Source organism: Montipora capricornis, chromosome 12 (genome assembly GCF_036669925.1).
Source record: "Montipora capricornis isolate CH-2021 chromosome 12, ASM3666992v2, whole genome shotgun sequence".
In the NCBI taxonomy this organism is placed as follows: Eukaryota; Metazoa; Cnidaria; class Anthozoa; order Scleractinia; family Acroporidae; genus Montipora; species Montipora capricornis.
This window is the reverse complement of record NC_090894.1, coordinates 13,903,232-13,926,078: the sequence shown is the minus strand read 5'-3', so window position 1 is coordinate 13,926,078 and position 22,847 is coordinate 13,903,232. Positions and strand designations below refer to the sequence as shown.

Genomic DNA, 22,847 nt, shown 5'->3' with positions numbered 1-22,847 from the left:
AGTCTAGTGGTAAAAATAGTAAGGGATCCATTGGTAACGAAGAGGTTACAGGATGGACAAGTTTTCCTTTCGTTACAGACTTGTTCTTGTATGGTGGCCCAAGAAAACGTTTTTATTGGACTGCAGTTGATTCATTTGAGACTTAGAAAAACGTTTATTGTCTTCGCTCGGTGGCCATAGGAAAGAGTTCCATTGGACTCCAATGGATCCACTGGGAGTGGCATCGAATAAATACCACTGGAGTCACAATGGCAACGTTTATTTGAGCACGTGGCCATAAAGGCATTTCTATTTCAACATGGCTGGCATTCTGGACAACTTTGACCGTGTTTCGCGACATTTATACGTATTGAATACTGTTCGAAATATTTTTTAAAGATAAATATATGTTTTATATATTGCTAAAGCCATAAGTTTATTGAGATGTGATTGTTACCAGATAAAACTGAAGATGCACAATATTCGTTAACTTTGAAAGTGCATTGAGAACTGCTGTGCATAACAGCCAAATGTCAATGATAGAAAGAGAACAAAACAAACAAACAAAAAAAACACGTGATAATCGAGAGTCGAACGTCTAATATTAACATAGTTGAAATAGAAACAAAGAAGGTGTGATAATTATAATGTGTTGCGTGCTTGTTTCTTTACACGGTTTGTAAAATCTCGGCTTTAAGAACAAGGTATACACATTGTGTTGCGCGCTTGTTTTTTTCATAACTTATTTCAGATCTTGCTTTAAGAATGAGGCATACACGATGCTGTCTGTCATTTTGACGAAAGAAAGACGAGTATCCTTGGAGAAGACGCAGAATAATACGGAAGTTACGGAACTGTGCACGTGCATATACGAGTGAATTTTTAAACAATAGCAGTAATGAGTTGTCCCTTGTGTATTCAGTAGTTTATCCGGATTAAAAGGCGGTAGATAAGCGTCAGTTTTATAGGTTTGGTCAATAGATCGATGATATATAATTAATTATCATTGAGGGTGCGATGGATAAATATATGTTTCATATATTGCTAAAAACATAAGTTTATTGAGATGTGGCTGTGTTGCCAGATAGAACTGAAGATGCATGATATTCGTTTAAAAGTCCATTGAGAATCGCTGTGCATAACAACCAAAAGTAAATGATAGAAAAAAAATATCGCGTGATAATCGAAAGCCAAACATTTAATTTTGTATCACGCACACGTTTATTAACATAGACGAAATAGAAACAAAAGGAGGTGTGATAATTACAGTGTGTTGCGCGCTTGTTTCTTCACACGGTTTACTTGAAATCTCGCCTTTAAGAACGACGTATTTAACAAATAAAGAAGCCTTGACGGTGCTCTGTTCTGTTGTAAAGCACGCAGGAAGCGGCTAGAGCACTAAAGAAGTGTAGTCGGGAAGCACGAGCCGATAGGCGAGTGTTTCTCCCTACTTCTTGAGTGCTCTAGCCGCTTCCTAAGTGCTTTACAACAGAACAGAGCACAGTCAAGGCTTCTTTATTTGTTTTATGATAAAGAAGAAGTAATTTTCTTCAAAAATTATACTTTATTTTCAAAGCGAGCGCTGCTTGTGGCGAACTGAGGTGTCGTCAGCACAGTGCTTTATACTCTGATAAAGCACGCTAATTTGGACCAATCAGAGGGCTTGTAAGAATGTTTAAAATTATTTGATTGGTTAATGAAACAAAGCCTTGTCAAAACATCAATCAACTGGAAAGTGGCTTGACAGAAATCACACAAAATTCGAATTTATGGAAACACAAGTACCCCAATGTTCGGTTTCAGTCCGTAAAAAACAGCAAAAAGAGGATCTAAATAATTAAGTTCAGTGAAAACCGGCCGAATTGTTGCCCATGAAAACCTGCACGTTTCTGGCATGACAATTGGAAAACAAACTGTTCATTGCTTGCGGCTGGAATCTAAAAACCTGTTGGGAATTTTGTAAATGAAGAACTCCAGCGTGAGGACTTTCTGAGCTTGAAAGAACTGCTGGACCGGGCGACGGCTGGGGGTTTAAAGAGGTGCATTATGGGATTTGTGTAAGTAGTGGATAGGACTCCAGTGGACTCCGATTGACTTCCCCCTCCCAATATGAACAGATATCACTTCCGGTTCCATTTCACGACTAGAGTTATAGTAACTCCAGTGGAATCTAGATTTGACGACTGGAATCTAGTTGAGTGTCTTGGACATGTGTAAGTTTCCGTTAAAGTAATATCCATCGCTGCCATTCAGTGCTGGTAAGGTTAACTGTTTCTGTCCTAGTAAATAGCACTGTCTACTTAAATGATTACATGGTCTGGCAGTCCATACAAAGACAACTTACTGCACCAAAATATATCCCATAGCTTTGATATGCTTGTCACCGTTGTCACCTCCGTACATGGCCTCGTTTCCACACGAATTGGTGATGTCGTGATAACCTCCAGTGCCAAAGCCAAGTCTTGAGTCACAAGAATCGCAGTAGGCCCCTTCGTTACGAACAACGCCAATTCTTACTTTGGAGCTTCCGGTAACGTTACACTGAACATTAAACCCCTCCGCAAGACAAGCACCTGTTTGCAAGGAAGCTTGTGGGCCAATTAGCTTCTTCCATTCAGCCAGGCCAAGTGATACGTTGCGATGTTTCCCATCGGCAATCAGCGAATAGAGAGAATCAGCCCGTTCGTTAATGACTACGAAATTTGGGTGTTGTGCGGCAGAGATCTTCATACCGAGACAGATCTTATTGAAGGATGTGTTCCAGTAAGTTGGTAACTTTGTTTCTTGTGTGTCGAACCCAGTCTGTCCTCCAGGAAGGTTGTAGGATTTCTTGTTGCTCCAAAGACTCGAATTGTAGAGGAACGTTTGCTGTAAAAAACAAGGAAAGAAACTCTAACCAAAAGGATCACACATTCAAGCTACGGTTGAAATGGCGTGTTTGGAGTACGTTAACTCTAGAGAGATCATTTAATTCGGGGCTTCGCACAAGAAAGTGCTCAACCGCACTTATTTGCTGCCTGCATTAGCGGCCAGCGACAACATTAGCTTTGGTGGTTGTAAAAGGAAGGAATTTCCCTCTTCGAATCAGAATAGACAATAAAAACAACAATAGTCACAGGGTGAAATAAGGAGTTTCCGTCATTCGGAAAAATGACGGAAACACGATACTTCAACTTTCCGTTATGTTTCCGCAGGGCGGATACAACGGGAAACTCGATAGAGAAAAACGATCATAATGTTTCGCGTTTCCGCAGCGTTTCCGCTGACTGAAACGCGTACGGGTGTTTCATTAGTGTTTCCGCAAAACGGATTCGCTCAGAAAATCGAGATCTTTTCCAAGGGGCTTTCCTCTTTCGGCAAAATGAAATGGCGCCAGTTCAGCGTACAGGTTTACAACTGAATTTGCGCTCTAAACAATACCTGGACAATTGTTTTGCATCATGCAAATTCACGTGACGCCTAGGGGTATATGATGTGATAAAATTACTCCCATCTTCCTAGTCAATGACCCTCAAATGTAAAGGGTGGGCTGAATTCAGTAAATAACTTTGGAGTCACGCGTATACCGCTCGCGCAACGTTGTTTTAAATCACGCGTTACAACATCAACCCTACTTATAACTGATGAAGGCTTAAGAATTAACCCAAACGTTAGCCAAAACGTCCTAAAGAACCACCCACACGTATATATTACAAGTCAGTTACAAACATTAACATTTTCAACAAGGTATAACAAAGTTCTACTTTATAGTGTCTCCTTGATCTTTGTTTCAAAAACCTTTGACATGGGAGACCCAGGGGCAGTTAGTCAAAACCGGACGAAGGAATCACTAGCATTATCAGGACTGGCAAAGGTCGTCCCGTCCTGGCTGGCTTCCCAGGGGTTACCGAGAATGAAATCATTTGTAATACTTGCAGCTTCTACAAGCCTCGCAAATATCTTTCCAAGTTTCAATTGAAATGCAAAAATACAGACGGAGTAATACTGGGCCGCAAAAAGATATATCGGAGTCAAATAAAGAGGACACACGATTATAGTGTCAATGTTCTGATGCTTCTTATTTATGGCAATTAATCGCCAAATGAAAATGATACAATCTTCTCGAAACGCTATCTGAAGAACACCAATATTGCTTCGCTTAAACTGTAACTTCCACATTCACTTAGTCTTCACTTCGACACGAGGATCAGTTTATTGACCTTTGAAACCTTGTCCCATTTTGTCCTTACTGCGCATGATTGCCTCGTTTTTGAACCAAGGTCAATTATAATTGCGCGCCTTTTGAATCTTGCTATTTCGCTCTTCGGTCGTTCTCTTGAAGTCCTTCGGTTTCGGCAAAAGATAAAATGGTTTCACGGGAAGGTTGCCCAAGTACTAGCAATGCTCAAGTACAGCAAGAAGTGACCCCAAATCCCATGGAAGCCGTTTTGAAAGAGCTGGCTGAACTGAGAGCTTAACGATCGTTTGGACGCAATGTGCAAATCGAAGAGTCTCTTCAGTTCCAAACAGCGCTCGTCGGTTGATCCAAGTTGTTCCGTAAGTACTGAATTGTAGTTTGCTGCATTCTTATTGTTTTCAGTCTCGGTCAAATTAAGTGAACTCCACAGAGTCCTTCGTACAAAACTTGTAACTGCATGCGTTGTAATCAATATATAGTTTTACCAAGAAAGTTTATTGTTACATTATGATTACAGTACTGTACCGAGAAAAATCTTACCGAGTAAGAGTTTAATACAGCGATTGTGAAATTAATGTATTTTCATAAGAATTGTGAACGAAGATGTCACCTTAGTTCTTCTGCGGCAAAGTTTATATATGTATGTTGAGGTTTAGAGTTACATGTGTTCCTATTTAAAGTTAAGCCAGTTTGTAGCATTTCTGCGAACAAGTACTTGTATGACTCTTTTTAATCTCCTACGCGTTTCGTGGTGGGCCATCCACCCCGCAAGAGAGCTTGCTCCCAGGCTAATGCAGGAGATGCCGCTTAGGAGAAACTAAATTTGAAAAATTTCCTGGGCGGCATTCTCCCATTCCTCCCTCGAGGCTCGCGCCTTTGAAGCTAAAAAACACTCCCTATTTTCCTTCAAAAGTGGTTAGAATCTATGGGACTCCTGCACCTCTCATTCACTTAAAGGTATGGTGGACACTTACTTACTTAAAATGACTGAGATCTCGAGAAAGCCAACAATGGTGATTTTCTTGTTGCATTTATTTAAAAGGACGCTGTCAGAAAGACCTACAGAGAATTGAGGAAACAGAGGGAGGATTTTGCAGGCTTTCTGACAAGTGCCAGGTTGGTAAATATTTATTAAATATTTTTTAAACTACTGCCCGGTTAAAAAGGCTGGTAGTAATAAAGCAAATGTTGATATTACTGTCGTCCGCTACTATCAAATGGTGAAGGAGCTAATGATCACGTGGAAGACCCAAGAGCAACACAGCGGATGCTCCCTTGTCTATGCTATACAAAATCACAAATACAGTAATCTTTCAGAAATAAACCGTGGTGGGAACCAATGTTCACCATCTTGCAGAAGCCGATGCAAACATGAATACTCATTTGTACCAATTTCTATCTCAACTATGTCACATACAAATGAATGAAGGGGGTAGTTTTTAAAGAAACTATGACGAAGGGCTAACGCTCGAAACGTCAGCTTTTAGAATCTCTGTACGGTGGCCAATTTACTTTGTCAACTCCGTTGATAAAACCAAATTTTTGTATGTCACATACAGCTGTCCTGGACTATTGTTAGTGGAATTCTCAGCTCTTTCTTTTTTGGTTTTTCTTTCCTTTTTTTTGTCTGACCACTTCCGGATGATAATAATTATTCTTGTATGAGGAGGCAACCGTATTGGAAATAACTGTAATTAAATACACCTCTCTCTCTTTCTCATTGTGGTATAAGTAGTCCCAAATTTCTTTGGGTGGGCTGTGCTAAAGCTGCATAATATATCTCCCAGACAACAAAATAACACTTTCGTCAATGCTGTGCAATTTTCAAAGTGAAAATATCTCATGAATTTATTCATTAGGTCATGCAAATTGTACGATGTATAGAGAGTTTCAAAGAGAGTTGTGACTTAACAATTGGCTTTCATTGACAAAAGTCGGGCCGCTTATCTTAGAGTGGGCTGTGCAAAAGCTGCTTATCCATCTTTGAGTGGACAAAATGGCACTTTTGTCAATGAAGTAGGATTTCCTTGAGGTTAGGCTATGCCAATTACAGTACAGTATATTGGCAACTGAGTTTCCAAGAGAGGTTTGACTTAACAATAATTGGCTTTCATTGACAAAAGTCAGGCTGCCCATCTCTGCGTGGGCTGTGCCAAAGCTTTTTATCCGTCTTTGAGTGGACAAAATGGCACTTTTGTCAATGATGTCCAAATTTCATTTTGAACGTATGATTAGTTTTTGTTGTGGTTAGGTTATGTAAATTACATTGCTCACTGACTTTCAAAGAGAGTTGTGACTTAACAATAATTGGCTTTCATTGACAAAAGTCAGGCTGCCCATCTTGGAGTGGGCTGTGCCAAAGCTGTTTATCCATCTTTGAGTGGACAAAATGGCACTTTTGTCAATGATGTCCAAATTTCATTTTAAACGCATGATTCCGTTGAGGCTGGGTTATGCAAATTACATTGCTCACTGAGTTTCCAATAGAGGTTTGACTTAACAATAATTGGCTTTCATTGACAAAAGTCAGGCTGCCCATCTTGGAGTGGGCTGTGCCAAAGCTGTTTATCCATCTTTGAGTGGACAAAATGGCACTTTTGTCAATGATGTCCAAATGTCATTTTGAACGTATGATTAATTTTTGTTGTGGTTAGGTTATGTAAATTACATTGCTCACTGAGTTTCAACGAGAGTTGTGACTTAAGAATAATTGGCTTTCATTGACAAAAGTCAGGCTGCCCATCTTGGAGTGGGCTGTGCCAAAGCTGTTTATCCATCTTTAAGTGGACAAAATGGCACTTTTGTCAATGATGTCCAAATTTCATTTTAAACGTATGATTCCGTTGAGGTTGGGTTATGCAAATTACATTGCTCACTGAGTTTCAAAGAGAGGTTTGACTTAACAATAACTGGCTTTCATTGACAAAAGTCAGGCTGCCCATCTTGGAGTGGGCTGTGCCAAAGCTGTTTATCCATCTTTGAGTGGACAAAATGGCACTTTTGTCAATGATGTCCAAATTTCATTTTAAACGTATGATTCCGTTGAGGTTGGGTTATGCAAATTACATTGCTCACTGAGTTTCAAAGAGAGGTTTGACTTAACAATAATTGGCTTTCATTGACAAAAGTCAGGCTGCCCATCTTGGAGTGGGCTGTGCCAAAGCTGTTTATCCATCTTTGAGTGGACAAAATGACACTTTTGTCAATGATGTCCAAATTTCATTTTAAACGTTTGATTCCATTGAGGTTGGGTTATGCAAATTACATTGCTCACTGAGTTTCAAAGAGAGGTTTGACTTAACAATAATTGGCTTTCATTGACAAAAGTCAGGCTGCCCATCTTGGAGTGGGCTGTGCCAAAGCTGTTTATCCATCTTTGAGTGGACAAAATGGCACTTTTGTCAATGATGTCCAAATTTCATTTTGAACGTATGATTAATTTTCGTTGTGGTTAGGTTATGTAAATTACATTGCTCACTGAGTTTCAAAGAGAGTTGTGACTTAAGAATAATTGGCTTTCATTGACAAAAGTCAGGCTGCCCATCTTGGAGTGGGCTGTGCCAAAGCTGTTTATCCATCTTTGAGTGGACAAAATGGCACTTTCGTCAATGATGTCCAAAATTTCATTTTGCACATATGATTTTGTTGTGGTTTATAGATTATGTAAATTATATTGCTCACTGAGTTTCAAAGAGAGTTGCACATGACTTAACAATAATTGGCTTTCATTGACAAAAGTCAGGCTGCCCATCTTGGAGTGGGCTGTGCCAAAGCTGTTTATCCATCTTTGAGTGGACAAAATGGCATTTTTGTCAATGATGTCCAAATTTCATTTTAAACGTATGATTCCGTTGAGGTTGGGTTATGCAAATTACATTGCTCACTGAGTTTCAAAGAGAGGTTTGACTTAACAATAATTGGCTTTTATTGACAAAAGTCAGGCTGCCCATCTTGGAGTGGGCTGTGCCAAAGCTGTTTATCCATCTTTGAGTGGACAAAATGGCACTTTTGTCAATGATGTCCAAATTTCATTTTGAACGTATGATTAATTTTTGTTGTGGTTAGGTTATGTAAATTACATTGCTCACTGAGTTTCAAAGAGAGTTGTGACTTAACAATAATTGGCTTTCATTGACAAAAGTCAGGCTGCCCATCTTGGAGTGGGTTGTGCCAAAGCTGTTTATCCATCTTTGAGTGAACAAAATGGCACTTTTGTCAATGATGTCCAAATTTCATTTTGAACGTATGATTAATTTTTGTTGTGGTTAGGTTATGTAAATTATATTGCTCACTGAGTTTCAACGAGAGTTGTGACTTAACAATAATTGGCTTTCATTGACAAAAGTCAGGCTGCCCATCTTGGAGTGGGCTGTGCCAAAGCTGTTTATCCATCTTTGAGTGGACAAAGTGGCACTTTTGTCAATGATGTCAAAATGTTATTTTGAAAGCATGATTTTACATTGCTGAGATTATGCAATTTAAGTTTTTATCTGTTATTGAATTTCAAAGAGAGTTGTGACTTTACAATTGGCTTTCATTGACAGAGTTAGAGTAGTGCGTGAGCTGTTAATCCCTCTTTGAGAGTTAAAATAGCAATTTGGTCAATTGTGTTAAAATGTCATTTTGAAAATATTATTTCATGACCTTGGTTTAAGATAATGATTCTCTACTTCTAGCAAGCATAATACATCTTACAAAGCACGTTGCACTGTACATGTACTACATATGTAAATTTACTTCCAATGATGACACCCTCTAGCTAAGAGATGCCACCTAGGTGGAAATTACCTTACCTGCATGTTCATTTTAATTTTAATCATTTGATTTGCTTTGTCTTAAACCCTTGAGATATGACCATGAAGGGAACAAGAAGATTGAGGAAATTATTGTCAAAGAAATCAGAGGAAATTAATTTTTGGGAAGGAAAAATGGGTCAAGGCAGAGATAAAAGGTACAGTTCATATTAACACATTGCATTTTTGTGCAGTACCTCTCCAGGGTATTGTAAATCCTATGTCAGTCAGGTATAACAAAACAGAAGGCAATAGTCTGTCAAACTGACCTTCCTTAGAATACAAAAGAGCATATGAATTGTGAGTAAAACCATATCTTCACACCAATTATTGCTTCCATTCTTTTGGCAATGTAAAAAGGATGTTATTTTCTTATCTTCCTCTTCCCCACTGTTACAGCTGTTAGAAGTCATGGTACATTGTATCATGGTTCTGTACCTTTTTTGAGAAGGCCTATAGATGGTTTAAAATTCCACGGTGATGGGAAAAATAAATAATATTCCGTATTGGTTTTACGCCCAATATAGAAGAGATTCAAGAGATTAAAGATAGTTAACCAGCTCAACAAAATGCTCTATATAGCATGAATTGTTGAAAGCTTACCGTAATTAACACATGGTTGATCCACGTTAAAGGGGCAGTTTACCAATACTGGAGAAGCCTCGGTGATAATGAGGTGAGAAAAAGCAAAGGGAAATTGGAAGACTACCGGATTGCAACAAGACATCGCCTCAGGGTTCAAAGGGTGTGTGCCATGTAAATGTAGAATTGGTGTTGGCAAATCAGTTGATGTAATTTCTATTGATAGCAACAAGGGCAATATAGTGTGTCTGTGATTGAAATAATAATCATGAGAAGACAAATGGCTTGCACAGATACATGTCCAGGATTGACCCTAATTAGATGCACACCGATTTCATTAAACCTCATGAAGCGTCCCTTTGGTCTTCGCCCCAACTTCAGCACCACTCTGACTCAAGTCTAAGACTGCAGACAGTTAACATCATAAAGTGTCCCATACACTCTTATCTTCAAATAAAGATACACAGCAGTAGTTACCCTAACCTTAAAATGACGCTAACCCTAACTTTTATCTTAAAAAGATAGAAAATGCTTATACTTAACGGGAAATTTCGTGTTGGAAGTCAAAATTCGACGTGCATTTCATTAGGGTCAATTCTGGACATAAGTGGATTTGCATGGCAAAGGTGGTCTTGAATTGCTTTGGTCTTGGATTGGTGACAAAGAGTAAAATAATGGAAATGCACTATCCATTTATACAAAATGTATAGAAGTATCTTATAATCAATAATTATTGTCCATCGCATGGTAGTGCAACCAATCCCTTCTATGGTATTTTAAGACAGGTTGTTCATGCTACTGTTTTTTTTTTCATCTCATGTTTTTGTATAAAGTAAGAAAATGATTTTGCTCGAGTGTTTCATCTGATAGTTATCTTTTGTTGGGTTTTTAGAAATTGAATTATCGACTAGAAATTGTGGAAAAAGCAGCACTCTCCACACAGGACAAGGACAGAGCAAGAGATTTGCTAAAACTAAACAATGCTGTTGAGTTTATGTCATCAGAGGAGAGTGATGAAGATGGAGGACAAACAAGTGGAGCTTCTGCAAGGGATGTGAAACCGCTACAGTGGGAAAGGAGCAAATTACGCAATATTAAAGCAGTCTTGGATGCCACTTACAAGGCTGGTATGAGCAAGAGGCAGCAAAGAACGGCAGCAAAAGTCACAAGAGTGGCTGGTCAAAATAGGTCAAGCAGACCTCTGCCACAAAACTGCCCTTCCTGGGCTGGGCGATTGACCCAGAGTTAAAAGTCTCCTTAGTTATTATTTATTTTCTTTTTTCATTTCATTGTACTCTTAACTCTGCAACACAGTAAAGCTGTTTGCTGTTTTTCAACTCAAATATCTGCTGGCATATTGAAGCAGAGTAAGGGCAAGGTAATGCAACAGTGTTTGTAATGGTTGCTATGCTGCAGCACAGTAACTTTAGCGTGGTTCCTGGTAGCCATAGATGCAAGAAGAATAGGTTTTTCCACTTTTACAGTTCACTGTACAGATGTCAACTCAGTACTTTAGACCATTTCTTATTATTGTAATATTTGGTTTCAATGAATTGACGTCAAGTCTGGGAAGAAGAGGACATTTGCAGGAAGGCATCATTTGACTAGAATTACCACAATTAATTCTGTTTTTCCTCACTTATTCAAGTTTCAAATCCTAATGGGGTTAAAACAACAATAGTGCTAATTACCATGAGGAAAGCAAGGTCAGAATGATTCTGATACCGTGACTTGTATAAAAAAAATGTCGTCGTGTAAATATCCTCTAAAGTTAAGGGAGCCAAGCCTTTGTTTTATTCATATGCCCAGATGAATATTAATAATATATGCATTAGTTGGTCAATCATCGTAGTAAAATGATGACTACTTAGTTATGGGGAAGACCATTGAAGTGGAAATTTATTTCCTATAACTGAGCATTGTGTTAACCAACCAATAGAGGTTGTAAGGCTGCTACGTTATATGAGTTACAATCGCATCAGTTTAAGGACGGTGCCTACTAATTAAAGATATTTTTGCCCCGGTGTGTGATTATGCAGGAAATGTAGATCTTAACAAGTGTTATTGAAATCCAAAAAGAAAACTGGGGGTAACCAGGATTTTTCAAAGATAATTCATGAATAATATTTGTAAAGAGCGTTAAAATACAAAGCAATGTATGGCGTTCTTTCTCAAAATGAAGCTTAGTTATTTCTCAAAAATGCATGGTTACCTCCAATTTTCTTTTTGGTTACCAAGAGTACTTACTAAGATCTACATGTGCTTTCTCCGGATAGTATTAAACCGCGCAAAAATATCCCTCTTTTAGTAAGCATCACCGATAGGAAATCCGAGTATCTGGAGATGCGCAGAACGTATGCGCAATAACAATAGTAGGCACCGTCCTTAAGGCATTATTTTATGTCCATTCTGCACTGTGCTCTATCAAATGCGTGTAGACATGTCAGTAATCGCTTTAAGTATCCTTTGGACAATCGAAACAATTTGATAAAAGAACAATCAAAACAATTGGATAAAAGAATCGTCTTGCTATTTTTAATGTAAACGATAAGCAAAGTCTAAAACAAAAAGCAAAGAAATGATAGGACAGACAAAGGAATTCAAGCCTGGATGAAAGTTTGTTGACGAGACTTTCATCGATAAAACTTAAGTAGGGAGTGTGTATTGTAAACAAAATTCGAAAAACCTCGAGCAATATTTGGAATTAAAAGGTATGAGTGATTTCTTCATTCTCGAAATTGGACAAGCCATTTAGCTGCGAAAAATAGAGCATTTAACTATTGTATGAAATTGCTATTTATTATATTTTGATTATCGATTTATATGTACAGAAAATGAAAGATAATAGAGTAAATGATACTGATCATACCTATTTTTAATTCAGATAAAATACTATTGAATCAGAATTTTTAAAGATTTCGGAAGTAAAGGCAAGAAAGTTTTAATTCATTATGACTAGAATTTTTACAATTTTATCAAAGTAGTTTATTATATGCTGTTGTCATTTGATAAAACGCCTTCTTGATAACCTGATAATAAAGCATAACCTTGAATGAACTGAGTGTGCATATGCTGTGGGTCTAATGATGTTTGCCAAGTGTTACCTTCCTTGCTTTTACGTAATGTGAGGTTTAGCTACGCGTTATTGTAGAGTTCAATACCGTACGATCATGACAAGGAAGCCCCTTTCAAAGTTAGTGGCTTAACTCGCTTTCTAGGCCTCTTTCCACTAAATGCTTCTCCAGGAAGAGCCAACCGTCCGATTGAAAATTAAGGTTAAGTTTCCGAACCGCAGAAATTCAGCGGATAATCGTGTGTCCATCGTATTTACGAGTTACGGAAACATGACGGTTGTTAGTAATTCCGTGGTCACGGAAACTTCGCGGATACACGAGTTTAAGGAATGCGTTTCCGCGAAGCCGCAGTCGCGGAAAAGTAACGTACACACGTGTTTCCCGCTTCGGTTATCTGAATTTCCGTTAGCGGAAATTCAAGATTCCGTAAGGAATCCGTTACTAAAACACATACGTAAACGCTTGTTTTCACCCTGTGAGTCAAAGCACCTTATTAGATGCACGTCCAATGTTGAAATCGAACATGATGTGTCCCTTTAAGGTGATTCCTCAGAAAAAAAAGTTGTCGAACGATTTCTTGAGGCTTTCCCTAAATGTTCCGTACTAATCACTGTTTTGAGAGCTACAATAAGGATATGTCACCGTGCTTGCTTAAGAGATATAATGTGCCAATGTTACCCCACTGATGCCTGTACTGATATTGATCACGCCCGTTATTTCATCGGCTCAGGGTACATTTTGCGGTAGCTAAATGAGAGGGTTTTTAAAGTAACACTTGAAAAAACACCTGATAGGTAGAAAGTCTAGAGCATATGGCACACTGTCTTTAATATATAGAGCTCATGACGACTACAAACTTTACTTCAAAAGCGCGGTTTGTAATTGTTACAAATATTCTTTCTTTATTCGTATTGTAAGGAAATGGAACGAATAACCAGGATATATTGTACACGCCGAATCATTACCAGTTTTTAAGAGTAGGCTTATAATTTATTTGAATATTTATCGAATTAGCACTGGTAGCTATCAAATTTATCTAGTTATCGAAACTTTCGTATGTGTTTTAGTTTAGGGAAATTATTTTTATACAGGGTTTACCTCATGACTTTCCTTTTCAGGAAGTTTTTGTATTTGTGTTGTAGTCTTCTGAATAAAAAGTTATGTTAGGTTATGTTATGTTAGGTTAGGTTAGGTTAGGTTAGGTTATGTTAGGTTAGGTTAGGTTATGTTATGTTATGTTATGTTATGTTATGTTATGTTATGTTATGTTATGTTAGGTTATGTTATGTTATGTTATGTTATGTTATGTGATGTGATGTTATGTTTACCAAGAGAAAATGAGGGGACAGAGAAGGAGCCTCATGGCGTTGGCCGGGATATGTCATGTCCACGAAAGTTATTTTTAGACGAACGAAAGTCTTTGTTCTAACGGAAGTCTGTCTTCCGAGACGTCCGCATGCACAAACGTCAAGTCCACTTCGTCCGCCATTACATGAAATCTTTGCTTTTTGTTCAAACATCAGACCGAGGTTGACCTGCAATCGGACGTCTCGGTTATTGTGGGTTGGGGCGCTTGCCTTGAAATCCCGAGGTCCTGAGGTCCACACCCGTTCTGACCACTGGATGTACCTACAATCACTGTCATAAGTCGTTGGAACACCCACCCCCTTTCCCCGTTCAATGTTGCATAGTGCAATGCACCCAAACTAACTGTTCAGTACGTTTTAGTTTCTAAGCACCAAACTAACTGTTCAGTACGTTTTAGTTTCTAAGCGCAATGCACCCAAACTAACTGTTCAGTACGTTTTAGTTTCTAAGCAACATTGAAAGGTGGGAGGAGAGGGAGGGATGCTCGATTAATCCCGTCGGTGTACCAACATTGTGTCACTGATTGTACTTCACCTTCCCAGGTGCACTTGTAAATAGCCAACTAGTTTGCTCCTCGAAAAAGCTAATGTTTTGTTCTGTCCGTTTCATTGGCCATTTGGAGTAGTGATTGGCTGATTCCGATCTACTTTAAAAAACGAAAACGACGATTGGAATTTAACTTCAATTCAGAGTTTCTATGATTTTGGCCCTCTCAGAGATGCGTCTGAGTTCGCACGCTGGCATGCTTGTAAAAATGATTAGCGATCCGTGGAACAAATGCAGGTTGGAGTAAATCACAAAATACATGTAATACCTTGTTTCCATCAATCTTCACGACCGGTGTCCATCCTCCAGCTCCGCATCCGAAATCTCCAAAGTGACACAAGACGGAAGTTAGTGCAGAGTCCAAGTGAAGTGTGGTAAGCACGCTTGTGTTAAATCTGTAAATTGGACAGTTAAACACGCTAATTTGAGTTATATTGAGTTCATAAATATTAAGTAGTAACTTAAGTTACTCCAGTAAGGGTTTGGAATATACGCTGTGTAAAGCTGATATAAGAAAATTAAATGCCACACGAGGTTTTGTTCGATGTTTACGAGTAACTATGAACTTGGAACATGCGCATGCAAATTTCCGCCTTAACCCCTGGGAAATGATCGCTTCGTCAGTGAATTTATACTACAGACCCAAGTGGTTCGAAGGGTAGATAGCGCTATCTACTGGATAAATCACTTTATTATATAGATACTGATGAAATACCAGGATTTCTCCTTTTACTAAAAAATCATATCTTCACCGCGCGCAGTGAACGTATCATTTTTATCTTTCACATGTGAGGATATAGCTGTCGTCATGGTAACGAACACGATTAGCCAATAAAAAGCGAGCTTCCTCTTCATTGTACGATACTTTTGTGCTTTAATATAATTCTTCTCTACTACATTAACATTTTTATTGCAAATTTTTTATTATCATGATTTGTTTTTCATAACTTTCATATCTTGTTTCATGTTACACAACATGCGTGTTTTAGTGGTTGGTGAACACTTTTTCATCATTTCGAAAATGAATAAAACAAGTTGTTGTAAATCTAGACATTTCATCAATATCTATATAATAAACAGAACATTACATGGCCGCTTGGGGATACGAACTTTATCTTCTCGTGCTGAAAGTATCTCTCACTCGTTCGCTTCGCTCACTCGTGAGAGATACTTTCAGCACTCGAAGATAAAATTCGTATCCCCGCGCGGCCATGTAATATCCTCTATATCCACTGGATAACTCAATTGGTTTTGCTTGTGTTTATCCTCTGGATATTGATTTATCCGGTGGATGGCGTTATCGATCTTTTGAACAACCGAGGCCAGTACTCCAATTACTTAGTCGGCATTTATGAATACCGTCTATAGTCGGTCATTTTTGTTCTGATTTGAAGGCCCTTTGTCAAGCGTGCGTGGTCGCCATAGTAACATAATTTAGGGACTTTATGAAACTGAGCTGCTCTCGACCAATCAAAATAGAGTGGTTTCTTAAGTCTTTAGGGAAAATATGCAATGTACTCACTTGTCCTTTTTATCAGCTTCGAACAGGGCTTTGCATGAGGGAGCTGAAAGAGAAACAAAAACGATTAGTCCAGGAGCGATTTAACCAGGTCCCTTTCAAAATAACAGAGGAAAAAATTAATGGTAATATACAACAGAAAAACTTGCTACTTGATCAACACTTTCAGCACCAAACATGTCATTCAAATGAAGACAGGTGCTGGCGCAAACTGCTTGGTACGTAACCACCAGCACCTCGATTTAAGCGACATCAAATACTGACCGATAGCTATTTCGCAGTGATCTCCCGTGAAGCCGATCTTACAGTTGCAGTGGAAACCTTTATTTTTCACGTCTGGTAAACATGTACCTCCGTTTTGGCAAGATGAAGAGGCACATTGGTTCTGAAATACAAAAAAAAAATTGTCTTTTAGACATTACGCAAAATCGTTTAACTTCGACATAATGAGTTTCGATTATTCTTTCTGTAGTTCTAGAACTTGTTTTTATTTTTTTTATACGCATCAATGCTATTAGTCGTTGACATGCGCATGCTGAGATACGAGTATTGTCATGCCAAGCTTTGATAGCGGTCACGTGGTCACAAGTGCTTGGTGAACCGAGCCAGAGTTGTTAGCAAATGAAATAGAGGCCGTCGACCTGCTGCTTTCATGTCAGGATACACACAACTTTCTTTAGACGTTATTGCAATTAAACTAGACGCTCCAAGAGCGTAAACTGGCTTGCCTTTTGTACCTGTTTGTCCTCCTCAAATTTTCGTACTCATTCTCAAACACCCTAACAAGTTATAAGTCAGGAAACGAAACACTATTTATTTTTAAAATAGCTCCACGTTTGTAAATAATCATTGCATGAATTAAATTTGGTCAAGAATAGGCTTTTGTACATTATACTTTTACTTTGCCACTAAAATGTCCATTTTAATGCTCCTTCCTGCTAAAATGCTTGGTCTCCCCCAAAAGGTCGCCAAAATACACAGTAAATGCTCATTATACGTAGGCTGATAGGGTTGTTTTTGAAATTTCATTTCTTTTTTTTTAATTTCAACATTTCAACACAAATAAAGGCTCAGCCTCACAAAAACTAAAAAAATATAATTTAATAATGTCATTTAATTCAATTCTTGAGCTCTATATGGGTATATTTTGTTTAAAGATGTACTAAAACGCCATGCGCGTTAGAATGACTTCCGACGCCATTGCCGGTTAAGTTAATGATTCTACTGTGTGAATCAGAGAAATCTACGCATTTCCCACTACTGTTTCGATCCTAAGAAAATAAGCGCAGAAGGCTCTATGCACAAAGACACCACTTAGCAGGGGAGTGACAGGCAAGACTTTTACTGGCACGGAAAAAAAACGAAAAAAAATAAAAACGAGATGCTTCCGTGAAGCATACACTGGGTTGCCTGTGGTACGTGTTAGAGAAAATCAGAAGGCACTGAATTGTGTGGTATTGAACTACAGTATTCCAGTCTCTAAAGAATAACAAATAAAAAAGAAGCGAGAAACGTTGGCTTCTGGGCTGACATGTTGATAATTTCCAAGTTCCCTGCCCTCTGAGCATCTGACATCTCTGTTATACTAAAATCTGCTGAAGTTAAACCATGACCGGCGGGGTTAGTGTCTGGATGGGAGATCAAAACAATATACCCCTCAAAACAGAAGCATCGGACCGAAAATACTATTAACGTGAACAAATGCGAACTCAGCAAGGTACAGATTTTGTTAGCTTGCTTTATGCAAAACAAATATTGATGCAAAAGTATAACTATTGATACACAGTTTTTAGAAAGAGCAGAAGGAAGTTTCCTGGACGGTCGATCGAGAATAAAATATTTACGACATGAAAACAACATTAATTTTGAACCGTGAATATAGAATATATAAAAAGTTACGATCAGCGACAAACATTTTGGGAGATTTGTGCTACGTTCAAGTAAATCGCAAAATCGAAAGTGACATGGCCGGAATTGAGCGGGCGCCGTGATTAAGTTACCGCGGCATGTTTACTCGCCAAACTACACTCGTGATAAAATTTTGGAAATTATCAGCTCACTTTGATTTCGGCTCGACGGGCGATAGATTGTTGTCGAAGTCCATTACTCGTCGCTTTTACGATTCCAGGTATGTGTTTTCACCGCCTGCCTAGTTTATCCAACTGACTTTCCATTATTGAGCTCCATAAGGGTATATTTTGTTTAAAGATCCACTAAAACGCCCTTCGCGTTACATGAGTTTCGACGCCATTGCAGGTTAAGTTTATCATTCCACTGTGTCCACCAGAGAAATCTACGCATTTCCATTACCCTCTCTATCCTAAGAAAATGCGAGCAGAAGGCTCCATGCACAAAGATACCACTTAGCAGGTGAGTGACAGGCAAGACTTTTACCAACACGGAAAAAACGACGAAATGAAACGCAGATTCCGATTGGGTTTGCCATACTGGCAACTCAGTAAAAATAAAACCAACAAATGAAACGCAGTTTCCGACTGGGCTTGGCAACCCAGTAATAAACGCTAAGCTGCACAAAAACGTATATATAGAGCACAAATAAAGTATAATAATTTAACAATGTATGGCATTTGATATTTAAGTGGAAGTTAATCGTTGTTGTTGTATTGCAAGATAAGTGATGTTTAAATGTAATGTTCTAAGGATTGTTCTTGTCGATTTTGTTGTGAAAAAATATTTTACCTTTCATTTTCTCTGAAAAATCTTTTTTGGGAAAATGCCACTAAAATGCTCGAATAATGCTTAACGTTTTTGCCTTAATAAAATGCTCAAAGAAATGCCAGGATAATGTACAAAAGCCTTGTCAATAACGCAAAAATTCACCTAAATGAGCCTTAGATAAGCTTAAAGAAATATTGTTGGCTTCCCAAATGAACTTCATTTTACAACAGATCGGAAGGACCAAAACAGCAAGAATTCCTGTCATCGATCGTTTTGAAAACCGTGACTGCTCTTATATCAAATTTCAAATCACTTCTGCAAATTAGTTAATATTTACACAACACGATGAATCAGCAGATGGAGAAAATCTCACAAAAACCTCTTTCAGCCAAAAAAAATATTGAAAGCAACAACAAATTAGCTATTAGAGGCAAAAAACCTTCTTATTTCATTCCGTGCGTGTGAACAAGCAACACACACACCAGAATGACAAAGCAGCAAGAATTCCTGTCGTCGTTATGAAAACCGCTCCCATATCAAATTTCAACCCACGTATGCAAATTTGTTAATATTTACACAGGGTTCGAAATTAACAGGCATCCAGTCGTCAGAGACGACCAGAATTTGACCCTGACAACCAGTAATTACATATTCAACTTGTAGTTGAATACAGAATAATAGACCGTATTCGTAGCGTAGCGTTTTTCCTGACCTATCCATGTATTTTGAGAAATAACTTTTTTGAATTTGCCGCGCTAATTAAAGGTCGTTTGCGGGCCGTTTGCGGGAAACAAGACTCAAAGTTTTGAAAACGCCTCCCCGTTCCCTTATCCTCATTTTCTTTGGCATCAATTCCACAAAATTAAGGTTACACTTCCCATGATACATTGCAAGCCTGAAGAAGTATAATCTCACGTGAATAGATTATGCTTGGAAGTGCGTGATATTTATTGGTGGCAAGAGGTGAAACGAAAGCTTTCGTCAATTATAAAGGCAAATACTGAATTGTTATTGACGTTTACCACGACAACGAATGGCGCGAAAGTGGTTCTAAAAATAGATAGATCAGGAAAAACGCTACTTCATAGAAACAAAGTGGGAGATGGAGTCTCCTACTGATGGACTCTAGTATAGGTTCAACAAATGTTTTGTTCACCAGGCCACCCGGTTAGAAGAGAAGCTTAAATTCCATATACGAAATTTAAGGAATTGTCTCTTAAAAATAGTGTTCACGTGACGTCACTGCGGCCATGTTGGTGTCCCCAACTAATCCTCCGGGAATTGAGCTCTAGTATCATGCAAACGGTTTCTTTTATCTCGGTGGAAACCAAGGTTGATGAATTACTCTTCAGTTATTGTGCATTTTTTGTACCAAATTTCGGAAAAATCTTCAAGATTCCATTCAAATCTCGGAAGCTCCAATGAGGAATTTGGATTTTCATTTCAGTCTCGTCGATACTGGTCACGCGTGACATAGCTCAACTGTAACATGCACGTTTGCAGTGTGAGTTACAGACGAAAGGAAGAAGTGATCGTCGCACATAACTGGACAATTTAAGCAATTGTCTTTTATAGACACCTGAAAAAGTCAGTTGGCCCCAACGGGATACGACCTCGTGACCTCTGAGATGCCGGTGCAATGCTCTGACAACTGAGCCATGAAGACATTCAGTTCGAAGCACCTGCTCCCAAATTAAGATAATTTCTTGGATCACTTTTCCCTTTCGTAAATCTCACCTGAACAGAGAGGTGATGTGAAGTTGCGTTGATCCTTAATTCGTCGGGGTCTCTGTATCGATCAGAAGACAGCAACTCGCACCAGAGCTTGCCATCAGATGCTCTTGATGCAGCCATGTTGAAAGACAGGCAAGAGGGATGACTCAGACATTCAAAAGTGCAGTCAAAGACATCGGCAACCGTGTGTGTACCAACTCTTGGCACATTCAGATAATGTGAGTCGTCTTTTACGAACACATCTTGTGGCACATCGGGGTGATACCATGTATGTAATCCTGTAGCACGTAATAGCACGCAAATTATAGAATTTTTTTTCTGGGGGCGACAATCATATCATTCGCTATTTCCCCCATCCCATAATGCAATAGGTTTTAGGGGGTTCTTTGCATAAATACAATACAAGTTATTTACTCTCGGGAGTGTATCATGCTTCAGTGAACGAGGATATCCATTGTTTTAATGCAAATAACCCTCAAAATAAACTGTGTTATGGGATTGGTGAAAATAGCGAAAAAAATTAAGCTGTTATCTCTTCGCCAGGCTCTGCGCCAAATATATATACTCTAAATACTGCAGGAAGGTCTAGTTTCATGCATTACAATAGCGATATTCATTGTTTATAAACAATTCTTTTGACATTTAAATTTTGCCAAAGACAAAATAGCCTTTGTTTCGACAGCCGATAGATCTCTGGTTGGCACATTAATGACAACCTGGAATAAGTTACGTAACGGTGAGTATCGCTATACGATACAGTTTTTTTTTAATTGTCCCATCCACGTGGGGATTTTCTAAAAGTATTTTCAATTTATAAACATGAATAAAAGATTAGAAAGTCCGATGCACTAAAACGGGATAAAATGAAACGGCTTAACATAATCTAATTCGCTACTTGCACAATCCCATAATGCAATACGTTTAGGGGGGTTTCTTACATAAAAACAACAGTAGTTTTTTACTTATGGGACTTCAGTGAACTAGATATCTATTGTTTGAATGCAAATAACCCCCCAAGCGAATTGCATTATGGAATTGTGCAAGTAGTGAATAGGTATAAATAGATGACATAACATATTTATGTGCAGAATATTGAAGTAAAAAACTTTGAAGACAGTAGTATAACTGAACTTCTAGTAAAAATCATGAAATCGCCAAGTAAGTTTGCTAACGTTCTTTTAAAAAGCACGGATGTTTGAGCCAATTTTGAATGTGTAAGCAACAGAATTCCCTGTCTTCGACTATAAAAAAGTGGTTGAAAGAGCGCTGACTCGTTTTAGTACGACACCTCGCGTGTGTGGACTTGCGTTATACGACGGGGATTCGGCTGGCGATGTAAGTTCATCTTTGCATGTCAGTGCACGTGTGTGAAAGCAAACTTCCCGTTTTTGCAATAACTTCGCCATTATTCTGAGTCATTAAGAATTATCAGTTCTGAGGAGATCGTGTCATCAACATATTAACCTCAAATTTGGGCATATCACATCACCTGCAGGGCGTTCTCAAAACAGTCGAGTCGTTTTTTGCTTGAGGTCAGTAAATTGAACAAATTACTATCTGAGAAGACTGCAGAAAGTCTGTCATTTCAAATACAGCATTTTTTTTCAGTCGTCTTTGTCAGTGATTCCCATGTTTCCATGTTCGGTCCCATAATCTTCTCTGAACCGGGTTGTCCGACGCTATACTTAGTAGGGAGCTTTTACAACGACGACGGGAACGGCAACGAGAACGTCATCTAAAAGTATAAATTCCTGTTATTGTAATCACTTCAAAAATAAACTAATAACGTTATTTTTATAGCGCTCAATGATCCATGTATCGCTGTCCATGGCGCTTTACAATTTACAATTTTCAAACAACAATTATTGAAATGATAATGATAAAATCAAATGATGAAAGAAATATCAAACCAGTCGATAAAAATCGAAAATGATTAAAATGAAAAAAATCAAATAACTAATTAAATTTCCTATTATCAAGGAATAATGTAAAGAGAAACGTTTTGAGTCTGCTTTTAAAACTAGCAACTGAAGAGCAAGAACGAATATTCAAAGATAACCTTCCAAAGTCTTGGAGCAGCGAATGAAAAGGACCGACAGCCATAAGTGGAGAGCTTAGCTCTAGGTTCAACAAGAAGTTATTTGTAACAGAGCGAAGAGAGTAGCAAGAGGAACGATAGGAAAGACGATTAGACAGATAGCAAGGAGCCAGACCATTTAAGGCCTTATAAGTGAGCAGAAGCAACGTGAAGATAACCCTATAGTATACAGGAAGCCAATGAAGATCAATCAACACCAGGGGTGATGTGATCAAACTCCCTGTAAAAGTAACAACACGAGCAGTAGAATTCTGAACTTGCTGTAGCCTGTCAACAAGACATTTAGGGAGCCCATAAA

The 22,847-nt window shown here is 38.4% G+C and overlaps 1 protein-coding gene across 1 annotated transcript in view; it reads right to left on the bottom strand.

Annotated features, from left to right (window-relative positions):
* Window positions 1-1,493: 1,493 nt before the first annotated feature.
* LOC138025267 (uncharacterized) overlaps window positions 1,494-22,847 on the bottom strand; it is a 62,328-nt gene continuing 40,974 nt past the window's right edge. Inside the window, exons 3-6 of the mRNA XM_068872498.1 lie at window positions 16,303-16,423; window positions 16,042-16,084; window positions 14,788-14,914; window positions 1,494-2,847 (exon numbers count right to left, since the gene is read on the bottom strand). Coding sequence (XP_068728599.1) covers window positions 2,320-2,847; window positions 14,788-14,914; window positions 16,042-16,084; window positions 16,303-16,423 — 819 coding nt within the window. The 3' untranslated portion in view covers window positions 1,494-2,319. The remainder of the gene's footprint in view (window positions 2,848-14,787; window positions 14,915-16,041; window positions 16,085-16,302; window positions 16,424-22,847) is intronic.